The sequence below is a fragment of the Poecile atricapillus genome, chromosome 21 (genome assembly GCF_030490865.1).
Source record: "Poecile atricapillus isolate bPoeAtr1 chromosome 21, bPoeAtr1.hap1, whole genome shotgun sequence".
NCBI classification, from domain to species: domain Eukaryota; kingdom Metazoa; phylum Chordata; class Aves; order Passeriformes; family Paridae; genus Poecile; species Poecile atricapillus.
In genome coordinates, this window is record NC_081269.1 from 3,407,343 (window position 1) to 3,434,728 (window position 27,386).

A 27,386-nucleotide genomic window follows, 5' to 3' on the forward strand; every position below is an offset into this window, starting at 1 on the left:
AATGGTTTTGGATTAGGAGAGCACAAATTTAATAGAAATTATCTGTAGCTTCTGAAACACAAAGCATTTTGAAATTTCCAAGCATGACATGACAATTCAATATCCAGGTGGATCTAAAACCTTTCATTCCACAAAAAGGAAATGAACAGATGGAGAAAAACCAGACAAAAGACACACACACACACAAAACTGTATTTACTCCAATAGTTACCTTGCCCATATCACCTCCATGGGGGTAGTGGGACCCTGGAGAATGCACAGGGGATCCACCAGGAGATGCAGGAAGAATATTTATAATATCAGGATCAAGATCATCTCCAGTGTCTAACAAGTCAAAGATTCCCATTCCATCTGCTCCATCTTGAAAAAGAACAAGACCAGTGAATTCCTACAATTTCACCATGTGCAGGATATGACAATACATTCAGAAATGAAGTGATTTTCAATGGAAATGGTTGCTTAGAATGAGCAGTTTATTCTTATGATAAGGGGGAGTGACGAGCAGTTTTTAGAAGGCAAGAACAAATCCCAAGTACAAACCATTGTTTGTGTTAAAGGCCAGGTCCAGGTTCTCAGTGGTGTAAGTGGATGATGCCACTTGCACGGATGCAGAGGTGGGGAACACCAGGATGTGAGTGCAGGACGTGTCCTGGGGCGTGTTCAGCTGAGACGTTTGCATGTTCAGAGTGGTGCTGCGCCCGAACACGGAGCCGGTGGACACAGAATCTTTGGGAGAGAAATCAAGCGGTTCCTTAGTTTTGCAAAGCCTGAACTGTTAGTTCTCATGCCAAAAAGAGAGAGAGAGAGTTTCCCAAATACCTGGCATAATAATGAAGGATCCCTGGGGTTCCATGGCCACCAAGCAAGCACTGAGAATGCTGGGGGAATCTGCAGCAGAGATCCCACACATCCTGCACATGTCCTTCAGCCTCTTGCTCAGCGACTGCAGGTTCCGGCGGCTCAGCAAACAGCTCCAGTCTGAGGAAGGAAATCTCATTGGTGAGGTTTTCTTCCAGAAACAGGGATGGACACATTTGATATTACTGAAAAATTAAAGCTTCAAATCAAGCTTTAGATTCTTAAAAAAATGCTGCTGTTACCTTTTAATTCCCCATGTCCTATTCTTCCTAAGCGGCCTATGACAACTCTCCACGGCAAAGAGCTCATCTGCACAAGTCCCAAGCACCATTCCCACAGTTTCTGGAGACCAAGTCTGCGGGCAGAACCCTTTTTCCTGCGAGCTCTAGAAGTAAGAAAGAAGGGAAAACAAAGCTAAAACCCATCTGTAACAAGTTTTCAATGCCACATTTAGAACTTTTTTGTATTAACCTGAACATTCTCAGGATCCAAGAGCATTGGTATTGCGGTCCATCAGCTGCAGCTTCAGGGGTTTGGGTTTTTTTAGTTAATCACATTCTTAAAACTGACATTAACAGCCCATAAGTGAGATGGGGAAGTATGAACACACACATTAACGTTCAAGAGTCCCATGAAACTAAACTATGCTCTTCTAGAAATTTAACTCAAAACAGTATGCACATAATAGGGAAACTATTCATCTGCTTGAGCCACTTTTGCACCACAGCAAGTCTACAAAAGTCAGTTATTCTTACAGCACCAAACCCACTGTAATTCTTCAGGGGAATGAAAGAAAATATACTTGGTAAAAATGAGTTGAAGTTTGGTTCTTACCTGTTTGGTACATCAATATTAATTATACAAGTTTCTAACTGCTCTCCATAGAGGTCTGTACAGGATGCAAGCAGCCACCTCTGGTCATGAGATAAACAGTAGCCCACAAAAAGCACATTATACTTCTGGCCAGCTTCTCCAAAGGTTTCTCCCAGCTCTGTTTGCTTGTCCTTTACAGGAGCCAGTATAAAAGGAGGGGTGTAGAGTCGAATACACTCAGGTCTCTAGAAAGATGACAGAACAGACAATGAAAGAAATTATTCCTAACACAAAAGATGGTTAGCTGATAAGCAGGGACCTTCCTCTGATCTGGATAATTCCACAATCTCATTAACAATACTCACATCAGGACTCCTAAGAGCAGTTTCCATGGCTAAACCTGGGCCAAAGCCAGTTAAGGTTTTCACGTTGGTGGAAGTTGGGAGAGGTCTCCGACACTGAGTGAAAGCTGAAAATGCCAAAGATTTTAAATGCTGAGTGTAAATCTGCCTGTCCTCGTGTTTCACAGGCTGGAGCAGGTACTGACATGGGACAATCTAGAACAGAAAAGAGGAGAAAAAAAAATAAATCATTGTTTTATCGATAGATTAAATGGCTTCTGACACAGTATTCGGTACATTGCTTTTTGAATTTTACATTGCAGTCAAATTTCTTCCACTTCTAAAGCCTGTGGAATTTCAAGAAATTATTCTCACTGAAATTTTCTTCAGAGGAAAAAATAATTGTTTAGAAGAGAATCTTAATGATTCCTCCAAAATCTGCCCTCTGTTAACTGGTCCTGCAGCTGCTGCTGGACTGAGCTCTGCCTACAGGCCAGCAGGGTCAGGCAGATTCCAGTACAGGACCAGCAGCTTTCCCATACTTCACTCGTCACTGTAGTGGGCACTACATTTCCTCTGAGATAAAACTGATGAGTTTGGAATGTACAACAGGATTCAGGTTTGGTTAATAGTACCCAAACTGCTCTAGAAGCTTTAACCTAATGATTTAACAGCTGGAGAACTGTAAGTAATGTTTATGAAGGAAATGAAACTCCCACCTTGAGGATATTACTGCCCCCAAAACACAGCCAAAGCCAAGAACACTGTTTGTTTCTGTTGGCTCACCTGCACAGAAATGATGTTCTTGATGTTGGGAGGAAGAACCTGAACCATCTCTAGGAAGCAGCGCAGAAGTCCAAGTGTCCACAAACTGGATGAGCTACTGTTCTCATCCTTTTTTTCGTATGTGAAAGGATCAATTATGTAAACTACAATTGCAGGTGGATAGGTGATAGCATGTGAATCTCCATCTGTGGGGACTCCAACTTTATCACGATCCATAGTGCTGGAAATGAAATTTTGGAACCAGTTACGAACAGCTGACTTTTATAAAGATTTGGTTTAACATCAAAACTAGATCAAAACTAGGTCAGTTATTAATCTGACAGATCTTTGAGTCAACTGTGTAAGAAACAGTCTTTTTGTGTCATTTTTGTATAAGAATTTATCAGTAACTCTAAATCTCTTTTCCTTCCTTTAGCCTTTTTTATTACAGCAGCTCAACTATTGCTTAACTGGGGAACAAGAATATCTACAGTAAGAGCTGTCTTCACCACTCTAACTTTGATTACAGAAAATAGAACTCTAAGATGGTGCCAATTAGCTATCTCCCCCTCCTTCCCCAGCCCTTTAAAATACTGAAGTGAGTAGTTTGGTGAATTTTCTCTCTTTAGAGAGAAGGGAAAAAAAAAAAAAAGGAAGTTTATTTTTGTACCGGAGCAGAAACTGAGATGTAATTAGAACTGCAGCTACAACTGGAACCAAAAGGTTCAGCTCCACCACAATTTAACTCTCATTCTCCCTTAAAAGCAGCTTGGTGAAAATAAATACAGGATTTTCACTGAAGGGGTGAAAGCACATTCATAAGTTCATGTTAGTTGAGCTGATTTTTCATCTGAAGGTGTGACTGCAGTTCCCTACCTTTCAGAAACCTCTGGATGGGGCTGTGCAGGTGCTGCAGCCGTGTCTCCAGACATCCCTGCTGTTTGCAGTGTTGGCTGTTGCTGCTGCCCCCCAGTTTGCCCATTCGGGACTGGCGCAGCCTGGGCGGGCAGGGAGGCAGGAGTGGTATTGTTCATATTGCTGAAAGGTGGGAATGAGGAAGGCTTGCTCGTTGGAATGCCACTGCCCAGGCTGGCAGAGGAGGAGGATGGGGCAGTGGTGGTCAGGGTGGAGTTGGCTGTAGTGGCTACAGAGGACATGGCACTGCTGGAGGTCACTGTGATGGTGCTGCTGGTGGGAGCTGCAGGAGCCGATGACGGAGTGTTGGGATTGGCAGCAGGGGCTGTCACTGGGGGCAGAGCAGAGGCTGCCTGGCTGGAGGGAGGGACCAGGTTTGTTTGGGAAAGCAGAGAATTGTCCAAAGGCTGAGAAGCAAGATAAGGACCTAAAACAAGAGGAAAAAAGAAGCATAAATTTTATATTGCAGCTGTTTTGATGCTTGTGTCACTTATGGAAGTCAACAGTTGTAACAAAACAGAGTAAACCTTGAGCACACATTTTAGCTCTCAAATTAAAATACCTGTATTAAATTTTCAAATTCTAGTATTTTCATAAAAGCCTTTCAAAAGTATCAAGAAATCTGTTTTTAATATAACTTTTTTCCAGATGTGTTGAATTGCTTGAAATCACTGCTTCACAATCCAAGTCACCAACACAAGAAGACAACCGAAGTCCCTGTCAGGCAGACATGCTGCTATCCCCTAAAGGCACTGCTGGGTGGTAAGAGGCCTTTTTAGCACACATTCAAATCCAGTTTAAAACCAGAAAACTGCCCCAATCAATAAAACAATAAGCCACGATTTCTTCTTCCCTATTGCAAAGCAGTAAGTGACAACTGTATGAAATAAGGAACATTAAAAAAAGGTCATACCCAGCTCGTATCTGCAAACTTGAGCGTAGAGTTTGAGCTTGGAGAACGCATCGTTGTTGGCATTGGCTGTCTGTGAGAACCATTCCGTGACCAACTTCTCCGAGAGCTTCTTGGAGGCTGTAGGTCCAACCCTCATGATCCCATCAGGCAGTAACTTACAGATAGGTCTGTGCTGACCAAGCCTGCAGGACTGCAAAGAAGGTAAAAAAAAAGCCTTAAAAGCTGTTAAATATCACACAAAGGATATACCCTAGTAAGGTAGAGAACTCTCAGTTTATTTACAATATTCCAAAGTAACATTTTAACTCTAGAATTCCACCAGTAGGAAATGCTGAATAGTGATTTTATGGGTTATTGTCAGCGTTTTCCTAAATGCAAGAAAACCAGGTTGATAAGAATCTACTCTAATCTTCATTCAATCGAAGCAACACAAGCGTGTAATTAATGAATTAAATGGAGGGAACACAATTAAGGTGGCAATGCAGAGCGCTGCCACCGGGTGGCGTTTATCGGATGAGAACGATGAATACTGAAAGGAACGGGGAAGCAGCACCAACAGCCCTTATCTTCCAAGTGCCCATTCCTAAAATCCCTCCGAGCAGCTTTCCCAGATAGCATTCTGAGCAGGCGTCGCTATCAGCTCCGACAAGCCTGATAAGTCCTTATGAGCACGTATTAGAAACAGCCTTTCCCAAATCCATTTCACTGCAAACTGCCACAAATCCTGTACCTCGTATATTGCAGTCAGATCCCTAAAGAAGCTTTTGGCTCCGTTGAGCAGAGCCTCGTTCTCCGGGCACACCACAACGTAAGCGACGTCTCGCTGAGATCCGTAAGGTTCCAGCATCAGCCTCTCCCAGTAGGGCAATGCAAATGGAGACAGCACCAGGAAATCGTAATCGTATCCCAACAAAAATGTTGGGATTGGCAGTGGTTCTGGGGACTCATCAGTTCCTGGAAAAGCAAGGCATGTTTTTTAAGCAGAAAGCTTAAAATTAACTTCAAGGAAACATGAATAGAACAGCCTCTGGTGTTCCCAGCATCTCACAGGAAGGGGCACTGGCTATCAATGGAATAGTTCTCATTTTACAGATCCAAAGTGTAGGAGCCAACCCTCTGAAAAACACCCATCAGCTGATTGTTTTTATTTGAAATATCTCAGGGCCTCAGGAAAAAGTTCCACAGTGTTTTATATTTCCATCAGTACACGGGCAATCGAGAACAGATCTGCCCTGTCCAGGAAGCCTTTTCCCACAGAGCCAAAGACAGGGAAAAAAATGTAAATATTCCAAGCAGATGGGTAAAGGGCCAGAGAAGGAAACAAACTTAAGAGCATGCATTTACATGTACTGTAAATGTATAATTGCCACGTTCTAAATACAGCTACAAAAGATCTGGTGGTGAAAGGTCACTCTTGTAACACAGTGGTAAATCAATCTCATATGCTAATGAAGTCATTAAATCGTGAGTGCACAAAATTCACCTTCTATCTGTGAATGCATCACATGTTGGCCACTCCAAACATTTATCAGAGACACTGAGTAACCCTAGATCTTGAACACAATTCTGACAGTACTGAGCAATAAAACACACTGTCTCAAGAATTTCAAAAGCAGGTATTTTTAACTCCCTACCTTTAGAGTAATTCAAATGGGGTGAATAGAAAAATTTTGAGTATAAAATCCTGAGCAGTTGCTCTGTTTTTAACACTAAACCCATCTTTACAATTTCAGTCCCTCACTGGGTGAAGTGTCAGGTGTATACAAACAGTGCAACTGAAGCTGTAAATTTTAAATGCACATCTTTAATTCATTGCCTGTTCTAAGGAATATAAATATTTTCTGTTTTTCTAAAGAGAAGAATTCTCCTCTGTCTAATAAGCTCTCGTTAGTTTAAAGAAAGGTCAAGTGCTGTTCAGCATCCCAATAGGCTGAGCATCACCAGCCACCAAGCTGGGGTGGATGGAGCAGAGGAAGGAGATTCCATGAAGCAGGATTGCATGGAACTGTTACCGTAGGAGCCTCTCCCAGCCATTTTGTGGAACTGCTGCCACGTGAGGGGTCCCTGCACACCCCAGGACCGGACCGTTCGCTTCTTCTGGATGGCGTCCTGCAGCACGGGCTGGAGCGAGAGCAGCATGCGGAGGATGTCCTGGGAACACTGCATGCTCACATCCACCACTGCAGGGACACAAATGTGGTCAGGGCACGACAGCCACGATCCCAAAGCACCTCCATTGTAAACACTCTCTTCTAAAAAACACCTGCAGGCCACCCAGAGGCTGGGATAGATAAAGTTGAGCATACACGGATTTAGAGCTCTCCCTCTTCCCCTGACAAAATATACAGATGGATTTTTTTTCCTTCATTTTGGTCTTTCCTCTAGAATTTTTCTCACTGAAAGGGGAAAATTTCTTATGAGTTAAACTAAGAGGAAGCACCCCAAAATAAAAACAAAACAAACAAAAACAATCCAAAAAGCTCCAAACAAGTCGTAGAAGCCTGAAACTCCCAGATTGTCCCCCCCAACAAAAGCAGATTTGCAGGCTGCCACCCAGTGCTCATTTCAGTGAAGTGAGGGAAGCCTCGAGCAGACTCAGCCCATTTCATCCAGAGCCACCACTGGGCCATTTCAGGTACAGGGCTTTAGAATGAAATCTGACACAAAATTTGGCATGGCTACAATTTCCAAGTCTTCTCTTTTAAAATATATTTACATCTTTTTATCCCAAACACCAGAGTCACAGTAACACAGAGTCTTCTCCTGTGTGACTAAAAACATCAATTTATTTACAGTCTGGGCTTTCCAAGTTAATCCCCCAGCAAGCCTATGTTCTCCTAGGATTCCTCCTCATCTTCACTTACAACTATGAACTGCAGCTACCTGTTATTCCTAACTTTATCTTTCACCCTAACTCTGTTAAGAGTTGCCACTTGAAAATTCTATTAGAGAGAAGTAAGCAAATACACACAATGAAGGGTATTCCAAGAGACACTGCATCATTACTCAGGCCCTCGAAGGAAAAATCCAAGGATTTCTGAATTGGCAGACCCAACATACAGTGAAGGCTACAATAATGCTTTTTTTGCCACATGTGCCATTAACCTACTGCCCCCTCTCTCCTCCTTAAAGAAGGGGGGAAGCCAACTGAATCAGAGCTGTTGTTTAATTCTGCCTTGTAGCCTTGACAGTTTGGTTACCACTCAAACCCCCTGCATTTCCTACAGGCATCAATCATTCCAGAGCCTCTGTAGAGCCACTCACCAAAAGCTCTTTAAAGGATAAACCCAGTGAAGTGTTGTGGACACAGACAGTGGTCTCAAGTTACACTTCATATATATATTGGGAATTTACAACTGGGGGCAGCCAAGGCCTTACTCTGCTTGGTGATCAGCACAAGACATAGAAGGGCTGGTTATTCTGAACACCATCAACCAGAAGTCTGTACGAGCACTCAGGTGGCAAAAAAAGCATTCAAAATCCACAAAGGAAAACCACAAAAAAAGACCCATCAAAAACAAAAACCCAAACAAGCAGACAAGTGGAAAATAAGCTGTTTTCAATATTTACCATTTCTTTTTGACCAGTGGTGCAAGCAAGTAGTTTTCACAAGTGCTTCATCAACTTTCCCTCCTGACATATTGTCCATGAACTGCCGTCCATGTTCCAAGGCTAAGTAGCAGTCATTGCAACAATCCCTTTCTTCTACACGTACCAGGCTGCTGACAGCACCAACTTTGGCCATGGAGTCTTGGTCTGCTGCTCCAAAGGGTGAGAACAGGTTGGTGCACTGATCCTGCAGCAACAGTATCAAGTCATCGGGCAGTTTCTCGGGTTCTTTCAGCCCTCCACTGCCGTGTTCAATGGAAGTAGCTCTGAGAGCTTCAAAGCGTTTTTCTGCTTCCTTGCCACACTCCGTGTTTCGCCCCAGAATATCCAACTCGTCTTCGAGAAACAGCCCGGAACTGTTGCCAAATTTTCTATTCATAACAGCACTGAAACCACAGGTACACCTATACTGGGCCTCTTGTGTTGGATCAGGAATGTAAACTCCAACGTCAGCACCTTTGATGTTCATATTGCAAACACAAATGCAGCAGCTGTCGAAGTTGCAGTCTTTGAAGAGATTCATGACAGACTCAGAGAGGATGAGATTCACATACAGGCTGTGTGCCTCGGGGATGGAAGGCACCGTCGCGGGCTCCACCGAGTTCAGCGGCCGACACGTGGAGGGTGTGGAAGCTGGGGAGTACAAATCCGAGTTCTCGTATTTCACTGAGCCCTGGGCGCTCGCGGGCCCGCCAGCTCCACGGGGCGTTCGGGGAGTCCTTGGTGTTCTGGGAGTTGGGAAGCGAGGGGTGGAAGGAGAAGGGAGGATTCCAGCCCCGCTGTTGCTGGGAGGGGCACTGCTCGGGGGCATCCCAAACGGAGTGTGGGTCTGGGGGGTGTAGGCAGGGCCGTACTCCTGATCCATGGTGCTCCCATCACTGACAGCAGCCACAAGAGAAGGAAAGGCTTTAAGTACACAACATACTGGGTTTGAAGTTTAAGACTCAGTTTTCTAAAGAAGGACCTTCCTAATTAATATTTGCTTTTTTTAAGCTAGTCTTTCATAATCCACAGCAAGATTTTCATTCCCTAAGGAACTTCAAGAGCATTTGTTCTAAATGACTTTGCAGGATTCCCACTGACAGCACCATTAAAGAATCTCTCCCTGCCTCCTTTTCTCTTTTCCTTTGCACAAAGCTCCCAGGAAACAAGTGTGGTCAGAATAAATTATAAATTCTGTGCTTGTATGGAGTCTAAAGGACACCTTTTTCATTCATGTTTTATTTACATGTTGTGTTAACACACACTAAGAAAATAGACCAGAGGTCTATTGACAGCAGATTCAGCTGAATCCAGGAGGAAAGTATCACCTGGAAAGGTTTAACATTTTCTTCCCTAAGCACCTGAGTGGCTACAAAGACTTGTAAGGCTAATGAGACCTGGAAACATATTGCTAATGAGTAACAGAAGCAACATCAGTATTTAATCCAAGATTTAACATTCATATAATTTTATCAAGAAATACATAACACTTTCTTGTTACCCAATCCATTTATACCAGCTGCTAATGTGCAAGAGAAAAAGAAAGAAATCTTTTCCTCAAGAAGAGCTGGCAGCAAGAGCACCCCTATCAAATGCAGGGTACAGAAATGTCCCCTGCAGCTCTGCTGTGACCAGGCCCAGTCACATGGCACAGGAGATGTTTTCCTACTCCCAGCACAGCTGAGTTTACTGCTACTTAAGAAAGTAATTTAAGAAACAGCAGCACCACCTACTAAGCCCTTCCAGCACCAAGTACATCACCACAAAAGCAAAGTCCCAAGTTTACATTTATCTTGATTGTTACCATCTTCATTACTTATTAAACCTGGACTTGCACCATTAAGCTTCCCCAAGAAACCTTTAAAGGAGACAACAAATAAAATGTATGTACAGTTAAGAAGCTCTTTGAGAAGAGTCTCCTGCAGTAGGTTTAGCCAGAAGGATGTTTTTAAAGGCTCTTGTCAGTTGTATAAACAGAGTATAAACAAATGTTCCCACTACTGATTGACAAAATAAATATTTAGGGGTGGCAAAGTGAACACCTCACAAAGCTGAACCCCCCAGGGTCGTACCCATCTTTGATGAAAGGCATGGCAGGGCCTGGAGGAAGCAGATCCAGCTTTCCCACAGTCCAGCTCTGGCGGTAAATGCATTCCTCGGGCAGTTTGATGGGAGGAAGACACTGGCTGGGAAGAGTCTTCAGTGGTGCAAACATGGAACATCCCACTAAAGCTTGACAGTTCTCAGGCTTATAAACGTAAGAATAATCCTGGAAGTCAGACATGGGAAAGCATTAGTGTGCAAATAAGATCACTGCAGCAATTAAATGCTTTTCCAAAAAACAGGATGGAGTTCAAGCCGCAGCTCTTTAACCTAAAATCCTCACACAGATGCAAGAGAAAGCTGAGATGTGTACATACAATATTCACAATACACCAAAACAAACCTCAGTGGACTGCAATGACTGAAAAGCATTTCTGCAGCTCTCTAATGGCTACTCAAGTATTACTCTCTCAAGTTTAGATGGTAAAACACTACATATTTACTACGAAGTGTATTACCTCCCCCAAAATAATGCAGGACAAGTTATAAACTGTACTTAATCTCCCCCATTCTGATTCAGATTTAAGTAATAAACTGATCAATAATCATCACAAGGACTGATTCAGCACTACCTACCTTGATTTCAGCAGGTTTGGGGCTGCAGAAACCCTCATCTACTTCAATTCTGAACTGAGCTCCCACAGCAGAGCTATTCCCTTCCAGCACTGTTCCTCCAAGTGTAGTGTCCATGCTGCCATACTCCTTATTGTTCATGTTCATGGGAGAAAACCCCATAATATGTTGTTCCAGTGAAGGGGGAGTTGGATACATTTTATGGAGATCTGCAGTGCCTAATTTCAGATCAGAAGCAGACTTTAGAGCATGAAAACTTTCTGAAGTGTTTCCTGAGTCTCAAAATTTCACAAAGGCAAATGAAGGATACATTTCCAAATTGCCATAACATATTAGAGTCAAATATTTAGAGCTAGTATTCTTTTTAGGCAAAAAGAAAACACAAATAAATCTTACTTATGCATGACAGTGGGTCTAGATTTCCTGTTTTTGCCTCTTTGCAGTTGGATTTGTCATCAGTGCCATTCACTGTTCGTTTAGATCCAGGCTAAGAAAGAAATATTGTCATAAAATCACTTCAGATATAAACACATGATCATGTTTCCTGCTAACAGGAAATCTCACCTGCACATACAAAGCTGAGACATTGTAAAATATTTAGAAAACTTAAAGTAGCTCAGAAGCCTAAGGTTGGGCTTATACTTGGTTCTTAATTCTTGGAACCCAGAGAACTCCTCCCAACAGGTCACAATGTTATTGAAGAGAAAAAGCAGTTACAAAACAACCCTCAGCCTGTTAGCAGACAGTAAAAGAAGCTAAATGAGGGCTGCCCACAGACTACCAGAACAAACCATAACACCCCCAGAGCCACATTAACATCACTGGTGTTACCACAGGAACAGAAAAGACAAACACAAATCCTGCAACAAGAAATACAGGAAAGAAAAACAGTCAAAAGTAAAAGAATAAGATATTTTACCATCTTTCAACAGTTCAGATGTCTATAGACTGTAAGTGTTCATGTTTAAGAGCAAACACACTTCATTACATACGCTGATGACCTCTGAGGGCTGTTAAGATCCTTCAGCCCTTACTCAGCTCCAGCTCCCACTAAAGTTGATGGGCATTTTGTCTGGGTAAGGGGATTTAGGATTAAGCATGGAGCAAAGTACAGTTCAGGAAAGACAACTGATTACAAACAGTATTGAAATAGAAACTAGAAAGATAATGGATTCAGAGCCATCAGAGACTGCAAGAGAAACTGTTCTAAGATAATAGCTGCTGCAGAGAAGCAGTGTATTTGGCAGAATTTCCAGGGTTTAAGTGCCCTTTCTCTTTCAGAAGCTGCTGTTTTGTTTCAATATTACCTTGATGAAGCAGTTAACTAGAGCCCGGACCACAGGGAAAGAACACACCTGCTGAATGTGTACAACTCAAACTAAAGGTATGTTCAGGCAGCACACACTGTGGGGATTGTAAGGAAGTAAGAGCAAGAGGTTGTTTGCATCAAAAATCTGCCTGCATGAGTCAACCAGAACAGTCCGTTTGCCATTGAGGGGCCACAGCTCTTGTTCGTGTGAATGTTTTGGAACCTCTCCTACACACGCATGGGGGGGAAAAAAAATCAAACCCCAAACCACAGGAAGACAAGGCTTGTTCCTTGCTGGTTTTTGGCTGGCACCTGCCAGGACTTTTTGCACATCACTTACTGTGAGTTCATCTTCATCAGAATTGAAGAGATTGTCCAGGTCAGTGTAGGACACCACCAGGTCTGTCTCGTGGAACAGGCTGGTCGAGGCAGTGCGGGCGTGGGCAGCCAAGCGTTGGGCATCTGTGGAGAGAGACCAACATCACAACACTGCCACTGCATCTTCATTAAAAACTTCATTAAAGAGCTCTTTCCACAGCTGGGGGGAAAGGAAACCAAGGGGGTCAGATAGTCCTGGTTCCACTCATCCATCTTACACAGAGGCAAGGGCCCTTCCATTTTAGAGCACTTGGATTTTATAGCTAACATTTGTTTGCAAGGTGCAACAAAAAAATATTCCAAGCAGACTGAAGGGAAATACAAACCATAAAACACAAAACTTAGCAGCCTATTAGAACCTATTGACTATACAAGACACCATTAATATAACACAATTAAGATAGAGAGGAAAAAAAAAAAGCCTCTTTACCTTGTTTGACAGAAGGACTAAACAGAGACATTGCATCTTCTCCTTCATGGGACAGAACTGTTACACTGGATGTCCCATCCTCAGCCTATTAAAAAAGAAGAGTAAAATTTACTTAAATTAATGGGTGGGGTGGGAGGTATTTGGTGAACTTGTGGGAATTCTGTCCCTGGAGAAGAATCAGGTTCTCATTACCCTGTGAGCTCAGCAGGGGCAGCCTGGGGACTGCTGCTGCCTCAGGGGGAGCAGAGCTTGGGCTGCCAACACAGGGTTTGTCTTGGGGATAAATTTACAAAGCAAGTTGTAGATTCCTGCTACAACACCTTAAGGAAAAACCCTTGCTATCAGATGCTACACATTAACTGTACCTGTTCCTAAATGGAATGTATTCACACATAACCAATTCTAATAAGCAAATTTATTTCATAGACAAGCCCCCAGTGCAGTTATATTTTCTCCTTTTCTGTAGGTGCCCTTTTGCTTTCAGTACAAGACTCACGTAGCTGCACTAAAGCACAAAAACAAGATTAAAAACTGCAATTCACTGGCCAGGGAACGAGTCAGGGCTCACCTCACCTACCCCCAGACCTTTCCACTCGTGAACAAAGCACTGGCCTTGTTCCTCCTCTCTCCCCAGGCACCTGCCAGCACCTATTTCCACAGGGAAGCCACTGAGCCAGACTGATCCAGCAGCTTTTTCCTCATAAACCCTGATGCAGTGGCACCACCAGTGTGTCAAAAAAAAAAATTAGGTGGTGTTAGAGACATGCTGCTTAATTTCATTGATCATTTCTGCTAGAATATAATTTGTTTTTTAATTTGCTTCTAAATACATGAAGAGGATTTAAATTCTATCTGGTGCCTAAAGCAATTTGTTTTAATCTCATCACTGATTTGTAGCCTCACTCCTTTACTCACCTTGTGTTTCTTCCCCACTTCCCTCTCAATGTTCTGCCTGTCCTTTTTACTGTCAGGAAATAGGAATTCCACATCTCCATCCACAAAGGCATAAGGATCGATTTCAGGTTCCTGGTCAGCTTCCGTTGCTACAGCTGTTAAATATTGGTTTTTACTCTGATACTGTTGCACCAGTTCATCTGAAACCTTCAAGGGTTTCCTACATTGCACCATTAATCTGAACAGAAGAAAAATAAAAATCACAAGATCATTTATTTAGCATTTATCATGGGGAATTATTTCTGCTATCACACAGCCTTTACAAGAACAACCTCATCTCTCCACTTTTTTCCTTCACACCCCAGCTCCAGAAAACTTTTAGGGATGAAGATTAAATCATTACTCATTTAATATCTCCACCTTCCACACATCAGATCCAGCTCTGTGATTCATCCTGCCCCTCTCTCCTCAAGCACTGTCAATTCACATAAAGATTAGTAATTTATCCCAGGTCATGGCTGTCATTTATTATAAGGCACAAATGGATTCAACTCTCTACATCCACTGAAAGAAACTCACCAGGCTAAAGAATTACTCACTGCATTCCCAAAAAAAAGCCCAAGCAATAATCACAAGTAAAGCACACAAATGCCACTGTGTTCAGGAGGCATTTATATCACTCAGATCAATACAAATGAAGCTTGCAGCACACCAGTACCTAATTTACTAATGAGAAAAATCAAACCACATTTGCCTTTATCAGCATTTTTCTTTTGTTAACATTCTGAGCCAAAACTGGAGCTGGTAAGTACACGGAAATTAGGGTTTTCTCACAGGAGTACTGGTTTCACAAATCTAATATTGCATCAGGAGAAGAAAAATATTGGCAAGGAAAAAACTGTTCTGATTATGAGCTGTAGATGTGCCCCTGAACCAGCTTTATTTTCTGTATCCCAGCATACAAAAGGCACCAGGTGAGGAAGGTGCTCCCCCCAAGCAAGGTGAGAAGTTCCTGCACATTCCTCTCAACTACAGAAACAGTTTGACTTTGTCAAAGACACTCCCTAGACACAAACTGTCCCAAAAAATATCTCACAGCCAACAACAATGGCAAATCCATCCATGCTGCTCTTCCATGCTCAATAAACCAGTGTTCTAAATCCTGCAAAAATTGTCATCAGGAAAAATAAAAAGGCAAAAAAAGAGATGGAGACTACTATCTAGGACTGGGGAATTAAATTAAACACCTCTGATGTATTTTTGACCAGCACAGAGGAAGAGAAGTTAACAGCCAGATATCCTAGGGTTTTTTTGTAAATTGTCAAAACAAACTTGGAAAGACCATGTCTTGAAGAGAAAAAAGGAAACATCTCTCCTTATCTAATTGGCTGAAGTGAATTCAAGGCAGAGGAAAAAAAAGTACTGAAACATCCTATAAATGCAACGTTGAAAGTCTCTTAAACAGTGACCACAAAGAACACCTAAAACTGTGTGTGAGCAGAGCAACAGCTACACCACATTTACTCCTTCTCCCAGCTTTCCTACACAGCCATTCCAGTGCTGCCACCAGTGGCTTCCCACTGCCAGCAACAGGACAAAAACCAACTCCAAGCTTCTGTCTTGGGAGTCGCTGCTCTTCCACCCCAAATTCAGCACCCCAGCTCCTAAAATAAAACCCAAAGCTCTCAATAATTTGATAGTGATCACAGTAAGAGTCTCCTTTCACCTGAACAGGAATAAGAAAATTTGGAGCAAAAATAATCAATAGAAGTGCATGGACAGAGGCAGCTCTGGGTGCAGCCCTTAATTCCTCGATCACAGCCCTGAGCTCAAGTTTGTCACCTCTTCATGCACGTCCCAATCCTGTTAAGCTCTCCCTGCTATTAACAGCCCTGTCAGCACCTGTTGATTCCCAGTGCCATCCTTTTCTGGCAGCGTGTCCTCACAGGGAAGTGCTGTGAAACAGGGATGACAGGAACAATTCCCTGCTCACTCCAACAGCACAGGGACACAGCCCACGGGGCCAGGGGGGTCCGCTTCAGGGATTTTGTTCTTATGGTTTGGGGATTTGGTGGTGGTGATCCTTCCTGGGGAGTTTGTTTTCCCTCTAACTGGTAAAGCAAATTCATCTTGGCTCATACTGCAGTAAGACAGAGCTCAAACCTAAATTTTACCACTGAAACCACCAGTTTTATTTCCTCTGGTGGCTCTAAGCTCCAGAATTTATTAAAACTTAAAACAGTATCCAAAGTAACCAACTCCTTTATCCCAATGGAAACAAGCAGCAGAGCAGAATGTTTTACAAGCTGGGGCTTGTAATATCAGCTCTTTTAAGTGAAGACAAGAGCAGAAATAGGAGAAGAAACTTTAACAGGATCTCTGCAGCTGAGACCACCCATATTTTCTTCAAATAATGAAGAAAGCAAAGTGAAAAAATTCTTCCTTTTTTTGGGGGGGAGGGCGGGGAAGGAAGGGACTTAAGTCTGAAATAGGCATCATTTGTCTGCAGATTAATTTTATAGTATAAAAATGAATATCATTGCTGTCAGCTAAATCAGAGCTGAAATGAGAAAAAGCTGGAAAGTCTTGCTACAGATCTGACTGTGCTCTGTACTCCCATTTCACAAGGACTAACTTCTTGTACCTAGAGTTGTGTTCACACCCTCAGCATTACCGCTCCTTATACTGAGAAACTCCTGCCTTTGGCCTTCCCGTTCCCTCACTTCACGTGTTGTTACTCCAGGATCAAGTACCACTTACTCTGTAACTGATGTTACATTTTCCTGTCCAGCAGGTATTACTGGATCCTCTCTCAACTTATCATTTGGAAGCTGGGGTGGTAAGAACTCCACATCCTTTTTCTTTGGAACTTTATAATACTTCCAAGTCGCGTCAGCTTCGTCCTCCTCCAAATTGACGGCAGTGCCGACGTACATGGTGGGCTCTATAACCTCGGGGAACGCGGCTGGGAAAGGCTGGGACAGGCCATCGAGCCTGTCTTCCATTGCTTTTGTGGGGACCAAGGGGTCTGGCGTTGGCATCTGGTAGAAATGTTGACTCTGGGGCGTGGAGGGAGCTTTGGGCACCCCCTCGTCGGCGCCGTCGCAGGGGTGGGGGCTGAGCGGCGGCGGCTGCGGCGAGTTTGCCAGCTCGGCCCCGTGCAGCTGCGGGGGCTTCGCTCCGTCCGCAGTTCGGATATTGGCAAACCTCACTTGGCTGTCTGGTGCAGTCATCACAAGCCTCTGACTCGCTGAATCTGCCTCCATGGCAACATCATCACTGATAGATACACGATGATGAAAAGGAGTCAAAGGGCGTTTCTGTGGCTTATCCCCTTTGTCTTGCTTCTCATTTGTCTTGTGCTTCGGAGCCGCCGGCTGCTGGGGGCCCACAGGTGGGGCCTGCCCCTGTTGACCTGAATTTCTTGGTTTGAGATTTTTGTGCCTGCAGAATTAATACAGGGGAAAAGACTCCACATTAATCTTTCAAATATGTCTATGGTGTTCTTTTTCACTAGATAAGAACCTGCTTCTAGGCCATTAAACAGCCCATGAGAGACGTCTGAAACTGAAACCATTACGAAGTGAACCTGCCTCTTCTTTCTGACCAGAATTTGAGTGACTTGAGCAGCACTGTACCATTTTAGAACACCATTTTTAAAATCGTTACATCTGTCCTATGAGCCAAACACACAAAGAATCCTCAGAATTAAGACAGTATTTTATAACTGCTTTAGCAGAAATAGATTGTCACATGAATACCTCATCACTTTTAACTCGTGCCAGCACTGATGAATCAGTAGAACAACGTAAGAATTAGTGAATGGCTTCTGGAATTCAAACACTGACACCAGCCAAGAGAGCTGCCCAAGCCTCACTGGGTTAAGGACTGGAAAATTAACATCAAGAACCAAGAAGCCAAGCTCACTCCTACAATAGCTATTTCCAAGCTATTACAAGGCTTTTGTAGCTGCTTACTTACAAATTTAGCAAGTGTGGGAAAAAAGAAAAATGCAGTGTCTCAACTGCATTAATACAGTTGGGTCTGTTCTGTGTAAATGCACTTGAGCTTAAACATTTCATCTGCAAGTTCAAGATGCCAACTTTCAGGATCATCTGACAGAATGAGGCACATGAAATACTGAAGTGTAGAATGAAATGTTTATGATTAAGCCATTGAAGTGCACGTACATCCTCAGTGCCTGGGAGTTCTTTGCCACTCTTCCATTAGCAAAGTTAAGAAGCACTTGTATTGAAAAAACAGGATTAGGTAGGGATAAAAGGTAAGAGGTATCAAAATCTATTTTTACTTTAAACTCTCACACACATCCACATGTTTTTCTCCGCTTAGAATTCAAAACACATGGAATAATAAGGGGGTTTAGGTCTTTGCAATTTCTCTTTAGGCCATTACATATTTCTAATACACACCTCACATAGTTAATTGATTGGTTTGCTCTTAACTAGTGCTATCATAGCTACATTCTCCTTGAAAAGAACCTTTAATCCTCCTCCACATCCCAGCTCTTCTCAGGACACAAGTATTTCCACAGAACTTTAACCAACCATTTCAATAAGGGAGTTAAAAAAATTCTCTCAAAATGCTACATCCTCCAGACAGTAATTTTTTCCTAAGATACCAATATTCACAGCAAGGTAATCAGTGTAACATTTAAATCAGAGAAAGTGTTTAAACCTATTGTAACACTTCAGTCACCTAAAGATTAATATTCTGCCATAAGTACAGAAATTGAGAATTCAATGAAATTAATGTTTCCATTTATTTTTAATACCTGTATTAACAGTCTGTGGCATTGCAGCCTCAAAAAGGCTGTCTTATAAATACATATAGATATAGATATTTAATCACAGACATTTTGCCCTTTGTTTCAATCCCTTTTTTCCCCAGCTAATATGAAAAACACACACTGGCATCCACTCCCAGAGGAGCAGTTTTCCACACAGCCACCCCTGGAATGCCACCCTTCCCAGACAGCAGGTTTGGAGCTTTTATTCCTATTCACCAAGCTCATGATTAACAGCTTTCTCCCTTCAAGGCTAAAGCCACAGCCCTCTAGAAGAGGTGCTTTAATCTTAAATAAATAGCATTCCCCTCCCATTCCCTGAGAAAGCTGCTCATGAGCTGTTACTGCCCATATCCATACAGAATTCCAGCCCAGGACTCAGGAATTGTCCCTGCACTGCCAGCAGGCCCCCTCAGCCAATTCAACTCAACTCCAACCTCTGCATTAACTTCTTGGGCAGAATTTCAAGACCTCCAATGACATTTAGGAGAGGAGATACAAATTTTGTTCCAGCTTTCCTCCAAGCAGCTACTGCTTAATTACTCCTGCAGGAGCGATCAGGAGCCTCTCCTGAGCACTTCAGCCCCGCGAACATCACCGGGCTGCGCCTCTGCCAAGTGCTGTACCTTGAACAATTGCAATTTGTCCTCTGCGTGGCTTCAACAAAATCCCAGGATGCCACCTTGTCAGCTGTCTCCTCCTCACACAAGCCATTTGATGTAGCAGAATACTTCCTCCTAGGATTCAATACCAGGAGAGTTATTCGGGAGCAACATATGTTCTTCTCTTATCTTCTGGCAAAGCTCAAGAGCAGTTTGGTGACAAGGGATTCAGCAAAGAAAGGATAAATAGCCTTTTCCTGACATATTAAACTGAGGACTAAGTAAATCATTCCTAAATAGTTAGGAGAAAAATGAACTTCTTTAGAAATGGTTTATTAGAAGAGTAAAGCACATTCCACCAGCAGTCACAGCACCTTTAAGAGAACTAATTGCTACAAGGAACACACAAAATATTGGTATTTTTGGCTTCAGAGAATGAGTACATACTTGTTCTGTGCCCTGTTCATGTTGCACTCTTGCCAGACTCTGTCCACCACTTGGTTGGCCAGTTTTCTGGGGATCTTGCCACCGTGATGGCTGGTACTGTCCGAGATAAATCCGTCCGAAACCGAGGAAAACTTCACCCATTTCTGGGCAGACTGAGCATCAACTGAAAAGCAGCACCAGAGGAAACACATTCAGGCAGTGAGACAATGCAGGGTCTCTCACGCCAATTCAATCACCATAAAAAGAAAAGCATCTTCTTGACTCAGTGTTAGGAAACAAAAAGATACAGAAAAATCAGGAATAGTAGCAGATTATTATAGGAGATTTAAAAAAGCACCATATATGTTTATGTTCTAAGTGAGCTGGATATTCTTTATCTTTGATGAGAGTGACCTGAAATAGAAAACAACTTGAGCAAAGCAAACATTATGATTTAAAAAAAGGGCTAAGTTGAGTAACAGGAGATCATGGAAGGAAAAACCAAAGCCTCTTCTGCACAAAAAAATTTATGTAAGTCACCTGAATTAATCAGTGAGTCTCACCTGCTGTGACCTAAGCTCCCTATAACCACTGCTCACACCCAGGGCAGAGGGCACACAGGAAACTTAACTACAGCCAATCTTCCTGGACTGGGAGAAAACATCACCTTTCACTAATGACCATGGGCACAATGGGGGTTATGGACCTGTGTCAGAACACAGGCATGCATGAGGGGAAAAAACCCCAAAATCTTTTCCAGAGCAATCTAAAGTACAGGTAACAAGACCAAGTACAACAGCAGCTAACAGAAGAGTTTGAGTTCATTTTGCCCATGACTGGTGACACTGATTTTACTACAACAAACTCAGGTCTAAAGAAATGTGATTTTTCCTACCAAGCCAGCTGCACACAGAGCACCTGAATCCCCTACAAACACTGCTGTGTTTGAAGGAGAAGCCACGGAAACAATTGTCTCATCAGAATTCAATTCCTTCCCACCTGTCTGAACTTCCTCCGGGGACGTGGGGGGAGTCAGGGTGACAGAGGACATGGCAGGGTCTCTGGTGGAAGCAGGCACTTGGTGGACCCCCAGGCAGGCAGTGGAGCAGTGGGGAGCCCCCACGGAGCTGGGAGCAGGGATGTCTGTCTGAGGGACCAGCACGAAGCACGCCGGGTACACCATCCTCACACCAGCTGCCAAGAGAGGGCATTGCTCAGTTAGTTACACTCAAAACCATCAAATGCATCATTTCAGCAGTCACTCCTAAGCTGACAGACCCTTTTTTACCTACTGAAGCATCTTCTTGGACAAAAAGCCTCTGTTGTCTCCTCCACCTTTACTTGATTTGCTTTAAACAGAAAATTTGGGTGAATGAATTGAAAGGGCTTTGAATACACAGGCAGAGACACCCACATGCTGCTACCTGCCTCTGTCATTTTGTTTTATAAAGGCTGCAAAAATCCTTTTTAGTATCATGTAACACTGCCAACATCCCCAGCAGCACGAGGGTCTCCAGCCATCACTGCACTACAGGCTCCTCACAGAGAAGGGATCACATTTGCTGGCAAAACAGAGGTCACCAGCCCACAGCAGAACAAACCACTGCATCCAGGGGCTGGGATTTTGGAAAAACAGCAGATAAAGGCAGTGCCTGAGTACATCAGTTCTCCAGGACTGTAGTTTTGAAGACATCCCTAAAAGATGAGTCTGCTCTGTTTGAATTTGCACGGGCTCTGAAACAGCACAACCTGATTTCTATGCAGCTCACACATCAACAGTGAGCATCCAGGGTTTTTTTTTACTCTTTTAATTTTTTTTGGTTTTTTTTAAATCTTGCACATAAGAAAAAGACCTCCTACTAATGGGTCTGCAAAATTCACTTTGAGCAGCAACTCATCATAGATAGTCCTGAGCAGCAAACAGGGAAACAAAACCCAACAACCACCGGTGCAAAGGAATCAAATGGGGTCACTTCTGCATTCAGAATTTTGCAGGTTTAATTATCTAGCTTATTTCAGTAATTAAAGGTAATCAGGCTCACCAACAAGGACTTCAACAGCAGCTAAAGAATCATCCTCCCAATCCATTTCTTCTTGTTTTTCCTCAGATCCCTCCTTCAAGTTGGATGTGACAGGGTAGAATTGCTTCCACTCCCCAATCAGCTTTTTTGTGGATGAATCAGAAAGCTTGAAGGACTGCCCTGTGAGTGTGCCATTCAACCCAAAGGGGCTCAGGATAACTAGAACAAAAATAAAAATCCATTGGAGATTATATCAACCCCAAATTCCCTCTTCCCCTCTGCAACAGCAGCACTCTTATTTCAGCCACACCAAATAAACAACTTACCATGGGTAAGTAAAAATGCAGCCCAATAATGATTTATATTACCTGAGTTTTTGGCAATAGGTTCACATGGTTAAATTTATAGGTGCTGTAAGAATTGAGGAACCACAACAACTACTACCAATTAATCCATTCAAACAAGCAATGGGCAAGTTTTCATCTTGGCTTGCACAGAGTCTCAGGTACAGGTGGGATAAAGAAACACTTCCAAATCCTGGCAGAGTTTAGGTGTTTCCTCATCCTTTCATTCAGGTGTTACAACTACAGGGAATACATAGGGAATCATCTGTTTCATGTTTAGTCTTGTCCATAGTGGGGAAGCACAGCTACTGTTAAGTTGCATTCAGGGAAAAAAGCAAGTTTGGGCACTGAGCATTACTAAAGGTGTGTGGCCATGCAGGAGAGGTGATTTCTGCAGGGAGGGATCACACAGCCCCACTGACCAGACTCAGGCCCCAGCACTCCTCTGTCTTCCAGAGCACAACCTGCATCTGCTGGGGGAACCACAGGGATTTACAGGCAAGGAAGAGCCAAGTGAAAAGGGGAGGGGTTGTGAACAGGTTAAATACACCGAGCCAGAAATGGATTTCTGATAGAGGGTTGGTGAAGGTATGTGGGGGTTATAAGGTTGAAACAGCAAAATATTTAAATCACCAATAGGACAGCACTTGGAAACGGTGTCATGAGGACAAATGACTCAATTACATGCCAAGAGATGAATATGCAAACGCTCCACCTGCAGAAGGGCCAGGACACAGCACCTGACTGTGTGAGGACAGGGCACAGCTGGGGACAGCAGGACCCGCTCTGCCCCCACTGCCAGCCTGCCCCACGCCCTCAGGGAGCAGCCAGAGGATGAGTGCAGGTGCCACAGGCAGCAATCCCACCTTGGAAGGGGCTGTTGGACTGCTGGGCCAGGGTGAGGTGCTCCTCACTGAGCAGGTACACGGGCTGGTGCTGGCTGATCTCCACGCTGGTGCACACGTTGCTGTCCCCATGCAGGAAGAAGGTGAACGAGCAGGACAAGTGCTCACTGCAAAGGCAACAACAGAAAATAAGTCTGAAGTACAGAATTTCAGTAAGTTGGTCTCTTTTTCTGTAGTTTGAAGGCATTCCCTGACAATATACTCATTAATGGAACCAACCAAAACACCCTTCTATGCAAACAGCAATAAAATGCTAAATATATATTCCCTTTACAAAGAAAATCAGTTGAAAAACAACAGGCACTAAGTTTTCAATGTCTTCTTCTGACACTTTATATTTTGCTGTCTTGAGGAAATTTAAAACTTGTATCATTTTTAACAAGACAAAAACCTGTAATTTAATATTTTTATACTTATGCATTTATTTAAAATCTCTAGAAATACCTCTGAACATATTTTATTTTTAATGAGGTCATATCTAGGTTGTCCTGTCACAGCTCCACTAAGCAGAATTTAATATCAGCCAACAAGTCACTTATTTAAGAGCAAGAAGAATGGCAACAGCTTTGAGAAGTGGTTTTGTTTTGTTATTTAAATTGAATCTTATCTTCGTGTTCTTGAAGCCAATCAAGTAACTAAAAATGAAATCCCATACCTACACACAAAAGGGAAGATACAATCAATTAAAAAAAAAACGAGGCTCGAGACATTCTTAATTAAAGTCATTAAGGCAAGTGTCAATGTTTAATAGCAGATGTTTCACTGACAGTGTCTCTCATGGTCCAGAGTTTTAGGGGAAAAAAAGACCAACAGACTTGAACAGCAAATAACTCCCCAATAATGAACATTTCTCCTTCCTACAACTCTGATTTAAATGCTGTATCCCAGTGTCCTGTGCAGTTATTAGTGAGCAGCTACATGAAACCTTTTACTCCTCATGATCACTCTGCAGAGAATTTCTAATTTTTGGGGCTCTGCTCCCTGTTGTTGTTACATATACAGCTAACCCCTGCAAGGACAACCAGGAAAACATTTCATGTTGCATCCACATCAACTCCATGATTTATGTGAAACATATTTCACCAATTTTAATTAAAGGGCAGGAAGAAAGGAAGGCAAAACCAAGCAGATCCCCGTCAGAAGTGGCACATCCTCACACCCACCTGAAAAACTTCTTCCCCCTTTTAAAGAAGCTGTACAGGCACAACATTCCTCAGTTACAGTGGCTAGAAGTTATCCCAAGTGTCTGCCAGACTGATGCACTCCAGCAGGAAAAGAGCAGATGTTTAAAAGCAGAAGATGCTGCCCATTTGGACCTTAAATTAGGTCCAACATCATGGCCAGAGAAGGACCAAGGTCAAGGAGAACCTGAGAAGAACTTTATAAAGTGCTGGTGAGAAAATAAATCTTCCTTTGTAAGGAGGGAACAGCAAAATCCTGCTCAGTCTCAGGGAATAAAGGTATCAAGTCACAGGAAACACTGATTTTAGTCACTTTGCATGATCCAATGGAAAAGACACTCTATGAACTGCTGCAGTCTAAAAATTAATGCAACACCACTGTGTCCCAAAAATACAACCTGATCCCACCAGCCAGGATGGCATGAAGGCTCTGGGACATTGGTCTAAAAGCCAGTTTGGCATTCCTGGGAAAGACACAAACAGCTCCAGGGCAGGGAGAACCAACAGGAACAACCCCATTAAAACACAACCTCCACGGCTGAGGGTACTGGGAACATTTTTAGTGCCATTTCCAAGATGTTTTTTTTCCCAGAGGGAGATGGTGGGATGGGTGGCAAGGGGAAAGAAAACTTTCTGGAATTGGCACAGTCCATTCAATCCTTGGAAATGGATATGGGTTGGTTCACTCTCACCCCCAAAGCCTCAGAGTCAGGGAGAAGGTGGAACAGCAACAAAAACACAGCAGATTTAAAACTGAGGACCAGAACCATCCAAAAAGGATGAGAGAACCCTCAGGGTGCTCATGGAGGAGCAGGAAGAACAGCAGGTGTTTATTCCAGCACCTTAAAGCAAGAGTTGGTGTGACCCCACTGAGGAGCTGCTCTGAGAGAAAACAGTTCTCCAGCTTTCAGCTTTAATTGTGTTTTAGGAGCAAAAAAAGGTAAGATCTGAATGAATTATAAACTGCTTCATAACAGCTGAAACCCCACAGTGCTCAGGAATCCCAGGAAAGTTACGTTTCCAAAATGCAGTGAGGATGGAGCTAAGCATCTTGTTGATGACTTCAAGTGACACAGAAGTCACGTGGCCAGGACACACCACTAAATTCCAGTATGGAAATCTGATTAAACTTTAATCCTTATGCAAATGGTGGAAGACTGATTTTCAAACTGAATTTTATTTTCCAAACCATATTGGATGTTTTAGGGCGAAGGAGGTGGCAGTGCCTTGGTTCTCAGTGACAGACACAATTCAGAAGCTCAGCATCAGCAAGATATAATTTAAAAATAAAAGCATATATTCCCTATATAGGCTTTAAATGCAATTAAGCTTCACCTCTTGTAAACACCCCATTGTTAGCCAGATAAAGGACAAACAATCACAGCATAATCTGATGGAATTCAGATAAACCAAGACAAAGGGAGGCATCAGCATGATAACAGAAGCATTTCAATTCATCACACTGCAAAACCAGTCCTAAGGAGGAGCAAGGAAAACTCAAGGTCACCATGCAAAAGCCAAATCCAAAAATACAAAAAAACCACCCCAAATCAGATCTCCTTCCTCCCCCAACTCAGCAGGGGAGAGGTTTCCAACAAAATAATCCAGCGAGTGAACACCCAGCACTGCCACTGCCATTGTTCCCAGCTCTGCCTCCATGGCATGGACAGAGGATCTGCTGCTACAATTCATCCTGGAAAAACCAAAAATCATCCAATTTCCACTAATCCTGGTTATAAATGTGTTAAACAGCAGGACGATGTGCAGCACCGGAGGGTTTTCTTTTAGAGGTGCAGCAGAGGCACTTTCAGGCCAGTAGGATAATATGTTTCACAGGAGAAATACACAGTAAAAAAGGGAGTCTGGAAACTCGGGATAAGGGAAACAGATCCCACCTGGGACACAAATTATCCCCTGGAAGCACCAGTTTGCTTTAAAACAAAGGTTAACCTGAAAGTCAAAATTAACACTTCATGGACTCGAATACAGTTTGTTTCTTCTGAGACAATCGTGCTCAGAAACAGCTTTCTCACATTCAAATTATTTCAGCCTACAGAACTTAAGAAATATCAATGCCTGTGGAAATAATCACAAGAAATACAAATAAAAAATCCTAATTTAAAAAAAAAAAAAATCAAAACCACAGGGAAGCTCTTTGGAGGGAGTAAAGAAAAGGAGGAAGGAACATGAAGAACCAGAGCTCTACTGGATGTCCCACACTAATTATTTTATTGACTTAGCAAGAAACTCTACAAACATGCATACTTTTTATTATTGTTTTGTTTAAATTAATACTTTTGAATATCCTCCAATTCTTTAAGATTCTAGAGCCTGGCTGTCAGTGCACAACCTCAGTTTAGGAGGAATATTCCAAACTTTAATATAATCTAATAAAAAAAAGGTGGATATATATATACATATATATATATATATATATTTTTTCACCATTTCTCCAAATCCACCTCTAATCTTCTCAGTAAGTCACCTCACAACCAAAAATCCTAATCAAGCAAAAGATCTACCATGTATCACTTTGGGGTAAATAGGCAAATTATCTTTACAATTCAGTCAAGGACACAGTAACAGAATCAGGCTGGTGGTTTCCTGCCTGCTAACAGAGAGTTCATCCTATTTTTATTTGCAGACTATTTTAGGTAGCTCAGAAGATCACTGGTAATTTGTGCAGAGCATCTCACCGCTGAAATATAAAAAAAAAATCCCTACACCTCAACAGTTTGAAATTTTATTCTGCATGAAGAGAGAATCAGTGATATCCTTAAGGTCAGATATAGAAAGAAAAATAGCTGATGTTAAAGTCAGCACTGATAACCTCCTTTTCTAGTACTTCTACTACTGCCATCATTCATTGTTGCATATATTTTATTCAGAAAATTCTGAAAACAAAATCCTAATTCAAAACAACTTTTTTCTTGTCTGACTCTGAACATCAAGTTGCTCCATTAATATTTCTAATTAATTTCATTAAAATCCCAGTCACAGAATTTAAGTATCAAAAATGCAGTTTCCAACTGATCTCTGAATCAGTAAATCAATGAAGGGCCATCAGAACAAGGTTTCTTTATGACTTTTGATCTGAACACACCAGAAAGCAGTTAGACTGAGCTACAATTCTGAAAGCAACTTTAAAAACAAATAAAAAATAAAATAATAAGAGATTCCTTGGGAATAATGCTATTTCAAGCAACTTTCAGTCCTCATC

At 42.5% G+C, this 27,386-nt stretch overlaps 1 protein-coding gene across 1 annotated transcript in view; it reads right to left on the minus strand.

Moving 5' to 3' along the window:
• The window catches only part of MED13 (mediator complex subunit 13), a 54,449-nt gene that overhangs the window by 6,615 nt on the left and 20,448 nt on the right, over positions 1-27,386 (minus strand). Inside the window, exons 4-27 of the mRNA XM_058854241.1 lie at positions 22,947-23,092; positions 21,758-21,955; positions 20,715-20,909; positions 19,737-19,899; positions 19,314-19,424; positions 16,644-17,327; positions 13,905-14,121; positions 12,990-13,074; positions 12,522-12,643; positions 11,269-11,359; positions 10,876-11,090; positions 10,269-10,465; positions 8,176-9,092; positions 6,618-6,785; positions 5,336-5,559; positions 4,606-4,795; positions 3,654-4,119; positions 2,799-3,018; positions 2,037-2,228; positions 1,693-1,916; positions 1,101-1,243; positions 820-978; positions 541-726; positions 212-360 (exon numbers count right to left, since the gene is read on the minus strand). Coding sequence (XP_058710224.1) covers positions 212-360; positions 541-726; positions 820-978; positions 1,101-1,243; positions 1,693-1,916; positions 2,037-2,228; positions 2,799-3,018; positions 3,654-4,119; positions 4,606-4,795; positions 5,336-5,559; positions 6,618-6,785; positions 8,176-9,092; positions 10,269-10,465; positions 10,876-11,090; positions 11,269-11,359; positions 12,522-12,643; positions 12,990-13,074; positions 13,905-14,121; positions 16,644-17,327; positions 19,314-19,424; positions 19,737-19,899; positions 20,715-20,909; positions 21,758-21,955; positions 22,947-23,092 — 5,662 coding nt within the window. The remainder of the gene's footprint in view (positions 1-211; positions 361-540; positions 727-819; positions 979-1,100; positions 1,244-1,692; positions 1,917-2,036; positions 2,229-2,798; positions 3,019-3,653; positions 4,120-4,605; positions 4,796-5,335; positions 5,560-6,617; positions 6,786-8,175; positions 9,093-10,268; positions 10,466-10,875; positions 11,091-11,268; positions 11,360-12,521; positions 12,644-12,989; positions 13,075-13,904; positions 14,122-16,643; positions 17,328-19,313; positions 19,425-19,736; positions 19,900-20,714; positions 20,910-21,757; positions 21,956-22,946; positions 23,093-27,386) is intronic.